This window comes from Stegodyphus dumicola, chromosome 8 (assembly GCF_044657685.1).
Source record: "Stegodyphus dumicola isolate Sdum_Otavi_A_Nest chromosome 8, ASM4465768v1".
NCBI lineage: Eukaryota > Metazoa > Arthropoda > Arachnida > Araneae > Eresidae > Stegodyphus > Stegodyphus dumicola.
Window position 1 is genome coordinate 136,318,443 of NC_140775.1, and position 13,789 is coordinate 136,332,231.

At 34.0% G+C, this 13,789-nt stretch overlaps 1 protein-coding gene across 6 annotated transcripts in view; it reads right to left on the reverse strand.

Moving 5' to 3' along the window:
* Window positions 1-13,789, reverse strand: part of LOC118181341 (calcitonin gene-related peptide type 1 receptor-like) — a 174,816-nt gene that overhangs the window by 34,918 nt on the left and 126,109 nt on the right. For all 6 annotated transcript variants that reach the window (XM_035350463.2, XM_085822459.1, XM_085822458.1 and 3 more), the window contains 2 exons: window positions 11,491-11,641; window positions 7,308-7,458 (listed from right to left, as the gene is read on the reverse strand). In XM_035350463.2, coding sequence (XP_035206354.1) covers window positions 7,308-7,458; window positions 11,491-11,641 — 302 coding nt within the window. The remainder of the gene's footprint in view (window positions 1-7,307; window positions 7,459-11,490; window positions 11,642-13,789) is intronic.

Sequence of the window (13,789 nt, forward strand, 5' to 3'; positions counted from 1 at the left end):
TTTAGATTTAAGCAAGATTAGTGATAATTTTTAAAACATTTTGGTAGTGCAGAAAAGAGTTTTTCATAGCACTGCCTGTATTGTTAATATATTAAATATTTTTTGGTCTTAAATAGGATTAGTGTCAACTTTTGAAATATTTCCAATGAATTTATAATATATTTTTTCTAATCCTTATCAACGGTCTTGATTAAGTCGTGTATTTCAGGTGAACAAGTCCTTCATATATACTTTAGTCGTATCTGTTTTAAAGCTTCAGTAAGAGGAAAGATGAAATCTACGGTATCATCAGTATAATTAGTTTTATTTATGTTTCATCAAACACTACTTTTATGAAATAATGGCGTTTGAGAAAAGAATCAGAGTGATTAATAAAATGAAAAGAAAATGATAAATTTATATTTTCGCTGAAATAGTGCTTATATTGAAAAGAAGCCTCACAGAGCCAATAAATTTTGAAAACTTAACCTAAAGAGTAAGCACTTTTATGCATTTATACAGCGTCTAGTCAAAAGATCTTCTCAAAATTCGTAGCAAAAAATATTAGGTTAATATCGATCTTATTCCAAATTTTATTTTACTATCATTCAGAGCAATTTTGCATTTTTTCATCTCTTTTGTTTACACATAATATTATACCGATGCTTGCCTTTACGAGTTATACAATCCTAGAGCTTCATCCAGAAGTTCTGCATTGCGCACTGCGATATCGCCACAGTCTTGGTATAAATAACATCTTTCAGTCACTGAATTGGATAAAAATTTATTTTTATATCCCAAAAGAAAATAAAACAATTAAACAAGGAAGTAAAGGTGAATAACTATATATTCACATAATACTAAAAGGAAATATTAAAAATGTAGGAAAAGTAAATTTACATAATATATATTAAAGGCCAGAAGATGAATTAATTAACTTAAGTGTTTACTAGCTGTTAAACAGATACATGTCCGTCACGTTCTTCGTACTCAGAATGGATTCGAACCGGGATGGAGAATGGAGGGGAAGAGAGAGAGAGAGAGAGCGTATAGGCGGGGACTTGTTGGAATATATTTTTAGAGAAAAGTGGTCTTGGAACTTTTGAAAAGAAGACTTTTAAAAAAGAGAAGTAGTCTTGGAAAACTTTTGAGGGTAAGATGAGTCTGCTAAAATCTTGATTTTAAACTGACCAAACAAAAGAAATTAATTAATTTCTGACTAACTGTATTAGTGGAAAGAGGAAAAAAGTACAAGAAATCTTCACTGCTCAACAGCTGTTAAGCAGGCTTAGAAAATTTGAAATAGGCCCATTTTTTAGTGATAGCAATAAAGAAAATGCTAGAAATAATGGTTTTTACATTATATACAATAACTACAGTAATTACATTATTTATAAATCTTTTAACTGATAGTTATCAAACATATTGCACCTAAGATTTGGGAATAAATTTTCATATCCCTATCAGCCAAATGATTTATATTGAGAATTTAACGCTTGCTCTTTTAAGACAAACATTAATAAAGTTATTTGGCACTTGATTATTTTTAACAATTTTAATAAGTAGTTGAATTTCGTGTTGTAGATCTATTGTATCTGTACAAATACTTTTAATGCATTATATTTGATTTAATATAGGTAATTATTTGATTTAATATATATAATATTATAATAAAAATATTATTTTGATTTAATATGATTTCTAATAACTTTCTTGGAAATGTTGGAAGTCCATTTTATTAATTTGTAACGTCATGACGGCAACTGAAGTGGCTAGTTTTTACAGCAAAAAATAGATTCCATTGAACAGCCACTACAAAGACAGTCTCACGGATACCAATTAGATCAGAAAGAACATTTTATAGATCCCTTAATACCAGTACTCAAGTTTCTACTCTGACTGTCGTCCTGATTGGAGATTTTTAAACTGAAGCGCCTAGAAGTCTATGATCTGGCTCCTTTACGGATTTGATTGGCTTCATTAACTAACCTCATAGGGTTAACGCCAGGGCTAGGACCAGTTCGAGCAGTGCTATATGGAGCAGATTGCTTGAGGCAAGTCATAGATCCATTCAGCATAGAGAAACCCAAATTTCTCAAGTGGCCAAGGAAAGCTGAAATTTAAATGAAGGGAATACTTATGATTTTCCTAAAAAGAATACTGTACGATAAGAATCCCCCCTGGGATCGACGGCCTGTGGATATGAAAGGTCCTAGAGCTTAGGCCTCTAGTAGTTTGGTACGCTGGGTAATGTCCTTGAACGACGGGCAGCCCGAGCGACTGGCAGGTAGCAAATCATAGACGACGGTTAATGTCGCGAAAGCGATGCAGCTCTCTCTCCAAGGTGCGAGGGCAGGGGTTGAACACTTTTGCCTAGTTCGGCGGGGTGAGGGAACTCTTAGTGTCATTTAGTTGACGGATAGAGGAATGCCTATATTTATGCTATGTACCCTAAGAATATTTTCAGGTCAGAGAGCCAACGCACCGTTTTATTCTGATAATTTGAGGCTGCCGAGAGAGAGCTTTTACTATGAAAGTCTTCAACTGGGAAGGGTTAGGTGCTAGTTATATCAGACAATAGCGCACCATGACGCATCATCTGAAGACGAAACAGTTTAGGCGGAAGCGGAACTCACAGTGGTGCTTCATTTACCTTCCTTGTGAGATGTGACGCTGTCGGACTTCCTTCCCCCAATGGAGATTGAAATCCAAGGATCCCCATTTTAATTCCGCAGAAATCATTCAGGCAGATTTGTAGAGATACTAGATCAACTTCTAAAGAAAGAGTTCTAGGATGATGTTATTCTTGTGCATAAATTTAATAATAAAGCACATATTAATATAGAAGCTCATAAATATAATAATAAGAGCGCATAAAAACAGAAGGGGGATTTCTTTAAAAGCATGGAGACTAGCCTTAATTCAGGCAAATTTTCAATATTTTCCTAGCTTTGATATTTGCTTTTCTGACTAACCTTCTACATGCTATGCATTATGAAAGAAAATGCTTCACTGCAAAATCTCGCTTAAACGAACTTAAATCGATAAGACCAATAATCAATTATTTTTTCAGTTTGTTAAATGGACATTTTTTTATTTTGTTATTAGTCAAAGATAAATATATACTTATAGTCTATAATTTTAAAATAAGCATTTGGAGGTAATAACGATCCTCCCCTCAATTAAGGTTGCAATATGTGTCGTCAGAACAGTACCGGAGGATTAGATTTAAGCAAATTAGAGTATTCGATCATTTTCCGCAGCACTCGTTAACATATTTAAGAGGCAAGCCAAAAGAAAGAGGATCTCTTCAAATACCTAAATTAACGTAACAGACTGCAACGATGTAGATAAATGATGGCAATATCTATATATACAAAAGATGTGGGCTGCCAATTTTTTTATCTCCAAGTACCTATATTCGTTGATGGAATACATAATATCAAATTTATGCTGTACTGAAAGATTTCTTTATTTCTTAATTTCTTCTTGAGTAAACTAACCAAAATGGAAGCATCTGAAATCCGGTAAATTATTAAAATATTCTTTTAAACCTTAAATGATTTTTTCGCTTATGTGAGCAATAGTAATTTTTTGCTATTTAAGGCTGTGGAAGTAACAAAAGGCCGAATGTCCTGCTATAAAAACTTAACATATTTTTTTTGTAAATATAGATTTATACTTATACTTTTGTGTGACTGGATATGTACTGTTACAAATTTTGTATGTATGTAAATAATTTTAGTGAAATTATATGTGAGATTGTAGTATCTCTTGTATAATATAACATGAAAAGTCTGAAGAGACGAAGTTCTTTCGAAAAAGCAATTTTACAAGGGTCTATTTAACCTTCAGGTAAATATCTATCTCCCTAATTTGGCGAGATACCGCCAAGTCGGCGATAGTTTTGGCGATTTATTTTTGTCCCTAAATTTGGCGAAAAGTCGCCAAATGTAGCCATGTCACCAAAAGTAGCTACACGTGGCGACAATTTGGTGACATTTGGGTCCGGTCCCGATAACTGTAATTGATACTATAACTGAATAATTGTAATTGATACTAGAGATTTCTCGACGGTCGGGGAAAACTATATAAGCCCGGGGAGAGCAACAGTTCTAATTTTTTTTAGTTCAGAGCTTATCAGGACTACTGTTCCTTCTAATCTGCTTGGCGAACATGACGTGTCTTGACTAGACAGTGAGTTTGACTAGACAGCAGCAAAGATGACAAGATAAGAAGGGTTAAATTACCCTTTATTTTTCACGATATTACAGGCGCTCCCGCACTTCGGGATACAAAGACCAACCACTTGTGTTCTGAAGGTAAAAATATAAGAACTACTGACTAACTAAAATTTAAAATAAAAGCTAACTTTGAATACTTTACACAAATGACTAACACTAAGACTGGCCTTTTAAACTATTATGCATGTAGTACGCATAGTATACTTCTTTAGCTTTCGAGAGGAATAAAACCTCTGGTCTTAAAGGCAGACAGCAAATGAGGGCAAGTTTGCGTAAAATGCAGTGACAAGGCGGCTCACTTTCTTTCCATCTAACTCTGCTCTTGGCAAAAAGCCTCAACTTAAATACTTAAGCGTTAGCAAGTACAATTTAACGCGTAAACAAGTTAACGCGTTTATTCTGGCCGGAAGTGGAAAATAGAAGAGGATAGTAAAGTTTTAAATAAAATAAACGTTAGTAAAACTTAATATCCTTACAAGCTGACTTCGGAGTATTGAGAGACCTCCGTGTGAACTTTGCTCTTTACACGCGCTTTGCATTACGTTCTGTTTAACGATCTTAGAATTTTAAAGTAGTTGAGCTCTATCGTACTAAGAAGAACTGTATGAGTTCTTTTGTGGAAAGCTCTAGAACTGTAAAGCAGTGCTCCGCAACCTTTTCTCACTTGCGACGCACAAAAAATCTTTCTGGAATTTCGTGGCACACCAAAGAGTTCCGAGTTATCAAGGAAGTGCCGACAAAATTCAAATGCTGACACACTTACAATCACACACACAACCACACAACAGTGAAATATATAAAAACATTTAAAATAGACATTATTAAGGAAAAAAAAAATTGTCATTGTGTATTAAATACATGATAAAAAATTGCAAAATGTCAAATACATGTATTTGATTGCGGCACACCTATATCCTACTCATGGCACACCAGTGTGCCGCGGCACACCGGTTGCGGAGCACTGCTGTAAAGTATTTCTTTTGTGAAGATAAATTCTATCAAGTTATCAACGGTTCTGTGCGCATGCAATCCATTAAGAACCCGTATGCACGCAGCAGAACTTTTGCATGACGTAAGTAAAATAAGTTTATAATATAATCAAATATAACATAGGTATAGAAAATGATGTATGCAGAGAAAAGCCACTCGAAATTTTTATGAAATCAAGCTTGAGCACGGGTTATGTTTCTAAACCAGAGGGGGCCTAAACCGAAAATTTCTCCACTCTGGTTAGTTCGGACAAATGAGGCTGTTTTGATTTTATCATTCTATTTGGAAGCTATATTTTAGTTTGTTAAATGGAAGAGTTATATAAAGTTTATATTTATTTCTAGATTACAAATGCATGTAAGCCATAATCCTTGCAAAAAACTTTTCTTTATTACTTTATGTAGATTAATAAAAATACTCTGTACACCAATGACACTTCCATCTCCGATTTTAAGTTTTTCGGAAATGTACTTAATGTTTTACCTACGTTATTATTTTCACGTCACTCAGTTCCTTTCGCATGTTTTCACGCTCAAACTCGCTCAAGTTCACGTTAAAACCCGGTTTTAGACATCGGTTTTAAAAATCGGATTTAGACAGTGTCAAAAGAATATGCTTACTTCCATAAACAAGAATTTCATTGAATAATGCCAGTGAATAACAATAAAATATCGTTAATTTAATAAAAGTTCAGTTTATTTTCTTTCCCCAAGTAAGATTATACTTGTGCCTATTTATTAAATCAGCCATCCTCTGAAGTAATATGACTTGCTGCCACTTTCTCACAGCTCGAACTGAGATGAACGAATTTCTGCTTCGTAGCATTATTCTTATGTTTAGCTACATTATATTGGTAACTAAGTGCAGTTAATCGAAAAACTTTCAGAAATGACAGTTGACGATTCTACAGCATTTCCATATACTTTGTATACATGTCGAACTACTGATGCCGTCTGAAAGGTTTTCGTGGTGAAAATGAATTCATAAGTAGGAACAGCTTTTTCTCTTTAGAATATAGTGTGGAAGAAAATTCCCACTATACTCATACCGCTTTCTAACACCATGTATGCCAGAGAAGATGCGCTCCAACCATATATGGCGTAGAGTGCACTTCCTTTATAGTTTCTCAGTTTTCAGATGGCATTCATAATTCCACGAATGGCTGGAGTTGAGTACATGAAAGGGCTGTAGAATCGTCTTGTATAATTTCGAAGGCATATTTCAGACATCAGTCTAATGTCAGTAGCAGAAAACCACTACACAGAGGAGTAAAGCCATGGAGTACTGGTTCAGCCAAAGAAGAATCTAATTGTTTTTGAGAAGATGACTCGCTTGTCCGGCTGAAATCCTACGAAATGTCACCAATTCTAGTGCACCATGTCTTCGCTATCTAAAAAGAACACAAGCTGGCAGAGGTGTCAAGACTCTTTTTTTGGGGGGGGGGAGAAGATGCATCATGGCACAATCTCGAGCTAAATTTGTCAAATGCATTGCAACTGTTTCTACTATTCCTTGAATCTAGGTTAAATTTAAAGCCATGGACATGAAGCCCCCAAATCCGAATAAACATAATATATTAGGTCATAATTTCAATTAAAAACAGAAGTCATAATATAGAAATTACATGAATAAGAATGATTACATTCTCAATACGTTTAAAATTCTGCTTGAAACTTTTATTTAAAATCTACCATTGCTAGCAGCAATCTGTATCTAATATGGCGTAAATTTACATTTAAATATCTGTTTAATTTAGAGATCTGATCTCTTCAGCTATTAAAATCATCTATTAAAATCATCAGCTGTTAAAATTGAAAGATCATTCTTATTAAAACTGCCCCAAAATCTTAAATATAGTAGTATATATGAGAAAATTTTAATTCATTTCATGTTTTGATTAAAAAAAAAAGAAAAACCAAGTTAAATGAAACTGTGTAAGCGTGAATTATCGAAATTGATCTTTTATATATACTGATAAATACAAAATTTCGTATGATTCGTTTTGTTGAGATATTCACTCTGTTGTGATAAGGTGAGACCGAAAATGCGATATCTCGATGTATCATTGTTAAACAAATGCTTATAGAAACTTACCCCATCCAATGATGTAAAATATAAGGAGATTTTTCTGTTCTGCAAAAGCCGCTGAGATTAGTTTGTGCAAGTAGAAACCTTCACAGAACATCCACATGTAGTTAGTCATTCGGAAATATCTCGACAAAATAAGTAAGAATTTACATCCAGCCTACAAAACGAAAAAACACCGAAGACCAATACTAAGTCATTTAATATATATATATACAGGAAAGATAAAAACAGGTAAATCAAAATTATAATTTAAATTATCAATAGCCCTTAATTCCTCTTTTTAATCCGGATACTTTCACTCTTTATTCTAGAAACAGTAAAACCTTTTTCTGGACTGCGTCATTTCTAGATCAGTCCATAGATATGACTTAACAACACTGATTACATAGCTGATTCGGAATTTAAACCGAAAATTTCTCTTACTAAGCTGCCATATTGCATAATTTTGCACTTTGTTTTTACCTCTATTCTCAATAAGATGCATTTTGCTTCACACTAGGGATGATAAATGCACCCTACAATTTCGATACACAGAGTTTATATTTTAGATAACAGAGAAAAAAGGCGAAACGAGAGACGTTATTTATTAAGACGCAGCAGGCCAGAAAAAAGTGATGTGTACTAACTACGGTCATTTTTATAAGCCGGAAAATCTTTGTTTCGATCCTGAGCAATGATTGAACTGACGCATTTTGCTGGTTTTCTTCCTATCCCAACAAAATCAAAAATGTAATTGTTATAGAACAAACACGAATAATGTGCTAAGTATTTGTGGCTGCAAAATATTTAACTGCAATAAAAGAAATATTTAATTCTGCTACGATTGCCTCTTATTGCATCATATGAGTTCCAAGTTTCTTCTACATTCCGGATTTATTATGTGCTCTTCAACATCTATATGTGTCATTCCCAAAATCATTATATATATGTTACAGGCAAAGATTGAAATCCGGCATTCTATACAATGCGTAATATGCATGCCTAGGCATAGTATATGCCTAAAATTAGCCGGCAAAATATGAAACGATTCAAATTTCCTACATTTCCTAGGCATTTTATTGAATGCCAAATGGCAAATCGGCAAAATACGAAATACATTTCCGATTCATTTTGAAGAGCTGAAACTATTTACCAGAAGTTAATAAATGATGTAAAAAAGCCAAAATGACTACTAAGAAGGAACCACGGGACTATTAGACTGCTGAATTGCTAGAATGTAATGTTTGTGGGGAAAAAATTACATTCATTTATCCCAATAAAGAAATCGTCAGTACTATACAGTATTACGTCACGGACGCTGAGTTATTTCCCGCACTTCATGAAATCTCATTTGATTACTATACACGGAGAGAACGTTGAAAAAAATTTCAATCAAATACAGAAAAGTTACACCTAATGATATTGAACTGTACAGCCACCCTGCCAGAAAAAATAAAAGGCATTAAAAAGGGCATTGTTGTGAAGCTTATTATAGTTTCTGAATTTAATTTCCATTGTTAGGTAGATATTACTGATTTTCAGTCTCAGCCAAGTAGAAAATACAAATTTATTATGTTGTATCAAGATAATCTATGGTTTATTTTTACATATTTCGAATAATAGTTTTTTAATGACATTCTTTCATTAATTTTTAAAAATAACATTTCTAATTTTGAGAAATGTACGTCTTTTAAATAATAGCCTTATCATAACCCTTTTTCATACTTTTCCCAAAGTACATTTGTCATTTTAAAGAATGCCTAGGTATAATATACAGTACTTAGAGAAATTTCATACTTTCCCTAAAAATGTCCGGCATTATATACAATAATTTGGCATTCTATAGAGAATGCCGGTAACGTATATAATGCAAATCAAATTAAAATAAATAAATAATATGTTTAAAATCCATCCTATATTCAGTTCGGGGGCAAAATATACGGAGGGGGGGGGAAACAGAATTACAGTGAAAACTACATGGGAGGGGAATTACATCTTTCGCTGAACAGTCATACGAGTTGGTGCAATAAAAGAAGTAAATAATTAGCCTGTTTGTGAGCTAACAAGGACACAAATAAAAATACTTATTCTCAAAAAATCAATCAAAGTAATCTGTGTCTACAAGCCGTCGTAATTTGTGCAAAAAAATTGTAAAATTAAAGCGTTAAAACCATAAACAAAGTTAAAAAAGCTTAAAAATTAAAAACGTTTCTTTCGACTGACCGAGTTCCCCCCCCCCCAAAAAAAAAATATGTAAGTATAAGCAATCCAATATATGAAAAATAATAACATTTGAAAATTTTGACCGGAGTAATTTTTTTTTAAATTATAGCCTCAAAATCATAAACAAGCAAAAAAAATTACCTAATTAAAATTATTTTCCATTTAAGTGGGCTGAGTCCAAAAAGAAAAATGTATTTTAAATAGAAGCAATCCATCATATGAAATATAGTATATATATCGTTAATTACATCTATAACGCTATAGTGAAAACTCTAGGCAGCCACTTTTCGTTTTGGCTTTCCTATCAGAAAATGAAGTATCAGTTTTCAGATTTAAAATTGCATTTTAAAAAGAACTTGGCTTTGAGCAATCAGTCATAGGCGCTTTCAATTAACTTTGCCATTCACAGTTTAAATTCAATATCTTTGAACTTACATACTGTGATTAAATTCTTTCGCGTTAAAGGTTTTCAGAATGTTTTTTTATTCACTATATCGCAATGGAACTTCTTTTTGCATGATTCTTCACAGTTTAATTTTCCCAAAATATTCTTCTCCAAGCAATTAATTGAAATTTTCATCACTCGGGTAGACATATATATTCAGTTGGGATATTATTTCTCTCAACGTATGTTATATATTTCTGTTTGTGATGTTGATTCTTAATCTTATTATCATAGTTTTTTGGAGAATAATTTATTTTGGAATAAATTAAATTTAGCTCTGCATTTCGATTTAATTTCGTTCCAGTTACACAATATTATACGATGTGTAATAATACTCTGCTAGCCATCCAAAATGCAGAAGACAAAGAAACCATCTGACAGTCTTGAAACCTGCACTGCGCCATCAGTAGGCCGACTGGACATGCAAATGTAGCAAGCAGCAGGTACGCTAATAATCTGCGCCAGCAGCTCGATCTAGAAGCGTTATAAAAAAGGGAAAATAGTAAGCTGTTTAAGTACTGGAATTATGTATTTTTTTGCTGTTCCTTTACATGGGAAATTTCAGTTCACTTCACCGAGGGGGGGGGGCGGAAATGGTAATTACTAGGGTAAGTTTTTGAGTTTGACTAATGAAGAATTGTGGCTTACAGAGTAACAATGTCACTATCCTTTTAGCTGTAAGAGTTCACTTTATCCTGTAAGAGTGTGAGAATTATCCTTTCGAGAAATCAATGCTCTTGTTGGGCTAACTCAAGGCGCTACGATGCAAATATTAAAGAAGCGAGAATTAGCGAGAGTAAGAGGGATGGACAAACCAAAGAGAAAGATTGTACTAGCTTTGTTATACCAGCGAAAGAAAGGATAGTAACATTGTACTTGTGGTAATGACGGATCATACAGCATTATCAAGAAGTTTAGCATAAATATTAGAATTTAGGTTTTTGCTAAACAAATTCTGTTGGCTCATACAACTCAACGTTTTCTGCAGAGAAAGGGAGTCTTTGCGAGGTGTCCATTGTTGCGATTACAGGCTATGGGGCTACAATGCTGTGTTGAACATGCACAAATGAATATTATGACACTGACTATTCAAATGAATCTCGATTCTGCCTACTGTACTGAATCTCGATACTGCCTGCTTTGATATCTCATGTTTTTTTTTTCGTGCTTCATTTTGGATGGTCAGCAGTGCATTTTATATTATTTTGTTTTGCTGTCAAACCAAGAGATGTCAAAACCGCATGATACTGCACTTTGAATGTCCATCAATCCACATAATCCATATTAGGATTTGAACTTACATACGGAGTATAATATTACTGCCATCAGTATCTTATAAATATAATTATAATTTAACCTTATGATAAAAGAACAGCCAAAGATATAATGCCCTGAAATCCTGTATTTGATCAAACACTTTAGGATACTAATAACTGGAATGAAATGATTTAACTTAATTAAGCATATATGTTTAAATCAGCGTAAAGATAAAAATTATTCTAATTAGGAGAGTTTTGATCTAAGTTTGATTAAAATACTCACTTGATTTCTGTTTAATACTCCATTGTAAATGTCAGTCCTTTTAAACTCATCTAGCATGACGATTGACTTGAAAAGAATCATCATAACTCCGTTTAAAAGTAGAGATAAAAACAAATTCCTGTGCATCATAATGCGATGCACTTGCAATTGCCTAAAACAGGAAGCAAAAATAAATGTATATTTTGCTTTTAGAAGCTCCATGATGTGACAATCTAATTACTTTGCAATTCCATAGTTTCATAATAATGAATAATAAAATCAGATTGTTATACAACGTAATAGCAAAATTTATTTTTTCAGATGAAATTTATTGATTTCTTTTTATTCTTTAGGTTAGTCTAACATCTTACTTATATAATATATTTAGGTAAAAAAATTAGATTTCTTAAATAATAAATATTTGAAACACTATTCTAGGAATACTTTACTTAAAATCCAATGTGTGAAGAACTAATTTTGTTAAACTAAAACAAACCACCCAAGGATTATCTATCCTTGGGAAATAAATGTCTTTGTAAAAACAGCTCGCATTTATTTTGCACGAAAAAAAAAAAAACTCTTATTCATACAGCTTAGTAAACAAACTCCAGAAGAAATCACCAGTTCTGGTTTTTTCAATTCGAATGGTAGTGGAGTAACCAAAATACATAAATATATGCGATATAAAAGCTTTAAGATGTTTCTGAATAGGAAATGCCATTGAGTTTTACAAATCGTGTATTGATTTAAAAATCGTGTATTGATTTATTGTGTATTGATTTAAAAATAATGGGTTAAAATTTAACATAACTGCTAAACATCTAAATTCTATTTTTAACCAATAATTTCTAATTATTTTTAATGAAATTTACTTTCTTATTATTCAGTAAGAAAAAATAAGATGTGCAAAGGGTCGTCCAATGTTTAAAATGCGCAAACGGTTGCAGAAAATTGTATAAGTACCAAAACGAAATTATCAAAGATTTAGAAAAAATATAAAACAGTTTTGAAGTGCGTTCCAAATACACTCATGTCCATAAATTAAGGATAATTCGGAGTCACGCGGAAATCGAACTCTAAAATAAATATATCACCTGTAAAATCACTACACACATCTTCAAGAATCATATGTAAATTTGAGGAAGTAACCAGGTGACACCGATGGTACGTCACAATGACGAGAGTGTAAGAGAGTGATATATAAGGAATACAGGCAAAGAAGTAAAATTGTTTGCAGGCGCTTTATAAGCATTTCAGTGCAATAACCGAATAGTTATGACACAAAAGACGCATTTGGATGATTTTTTACGTGGTAGAATTATCGGCCGTCTGGAATGTGGGCGTTATCAACTGGAAGTATCAGACGAACTTGGAATTGCCCAGAGTGTCATCTCCAGGCTTTGGCAGCGATTCCAAGATGATGGTAATGTGGTAATGTGAGTAGACGTTACAGCACAAGTCGCCCCAGAGTTACAACGCCGAATGAGGACCGGTATTTGGCAGTTACTGCCAAAAGAAATAGGCGGAGCACAGCTTCAGACCTGTCTCATCAGCTCTCTTCAGCCACTGGTACGACAATTTCAAGGCAGACCGTGTACAGACGCTGAGGGCAGATTGGTCTATATGCTCGTAGACCTGTCAGATGCGTTCCACTTACTGAAACTCACTGTCGCCTGCGGTTAGCCTGGAGTAGAGAGCATGCATTGTGGACACCGCAACAGTGGGCTTGTGTGATGTTTTCCAACGAGTCCAGGTTTAGCTTGCAGTCTGATTCTCGCCGGACTTTCATATGGAGACCTCCAGGTACCCGTTACTACCAAGAAATCATTATTGAACGACACCGTTACGGTGGCGCAGGAGTGCTCGTTTGGAGTAGAATTATTCTGGGTTCCAGAACTGACCTGCATGTTCAAATTGGAACCATGGCAAGCCAAATCTATCGGGACGTCATTCTGGAACAACATGTACGTTTGTTTCGGGGCGCCATGGGCGCACAGTTTGTGTTTATGGATGACAACGCCCGTCCTCACCGTGCAGACATCGTAAGCGAATGCCTTCAATCGAAGGATATCACCCGTATGGGCTGGCCAGCATTCTCACCGGACTTGAATCCAGTAGAGCACATGTGGGACATGCTTGGCCGGCGAGTTGCAGCCCGTCAACCTCCTCCTACATGTCTACCGGAACTTTGGAGAGCATTGCTTTTTGAGTGGTGTAATATCCCCCAACCCCAGATCGATAATTTGATACTCAGCATGCGTAGGCGTTGTACGGGCTGTATTGCATCGTCTGGGAGACATACAATGTATTAACAATCATA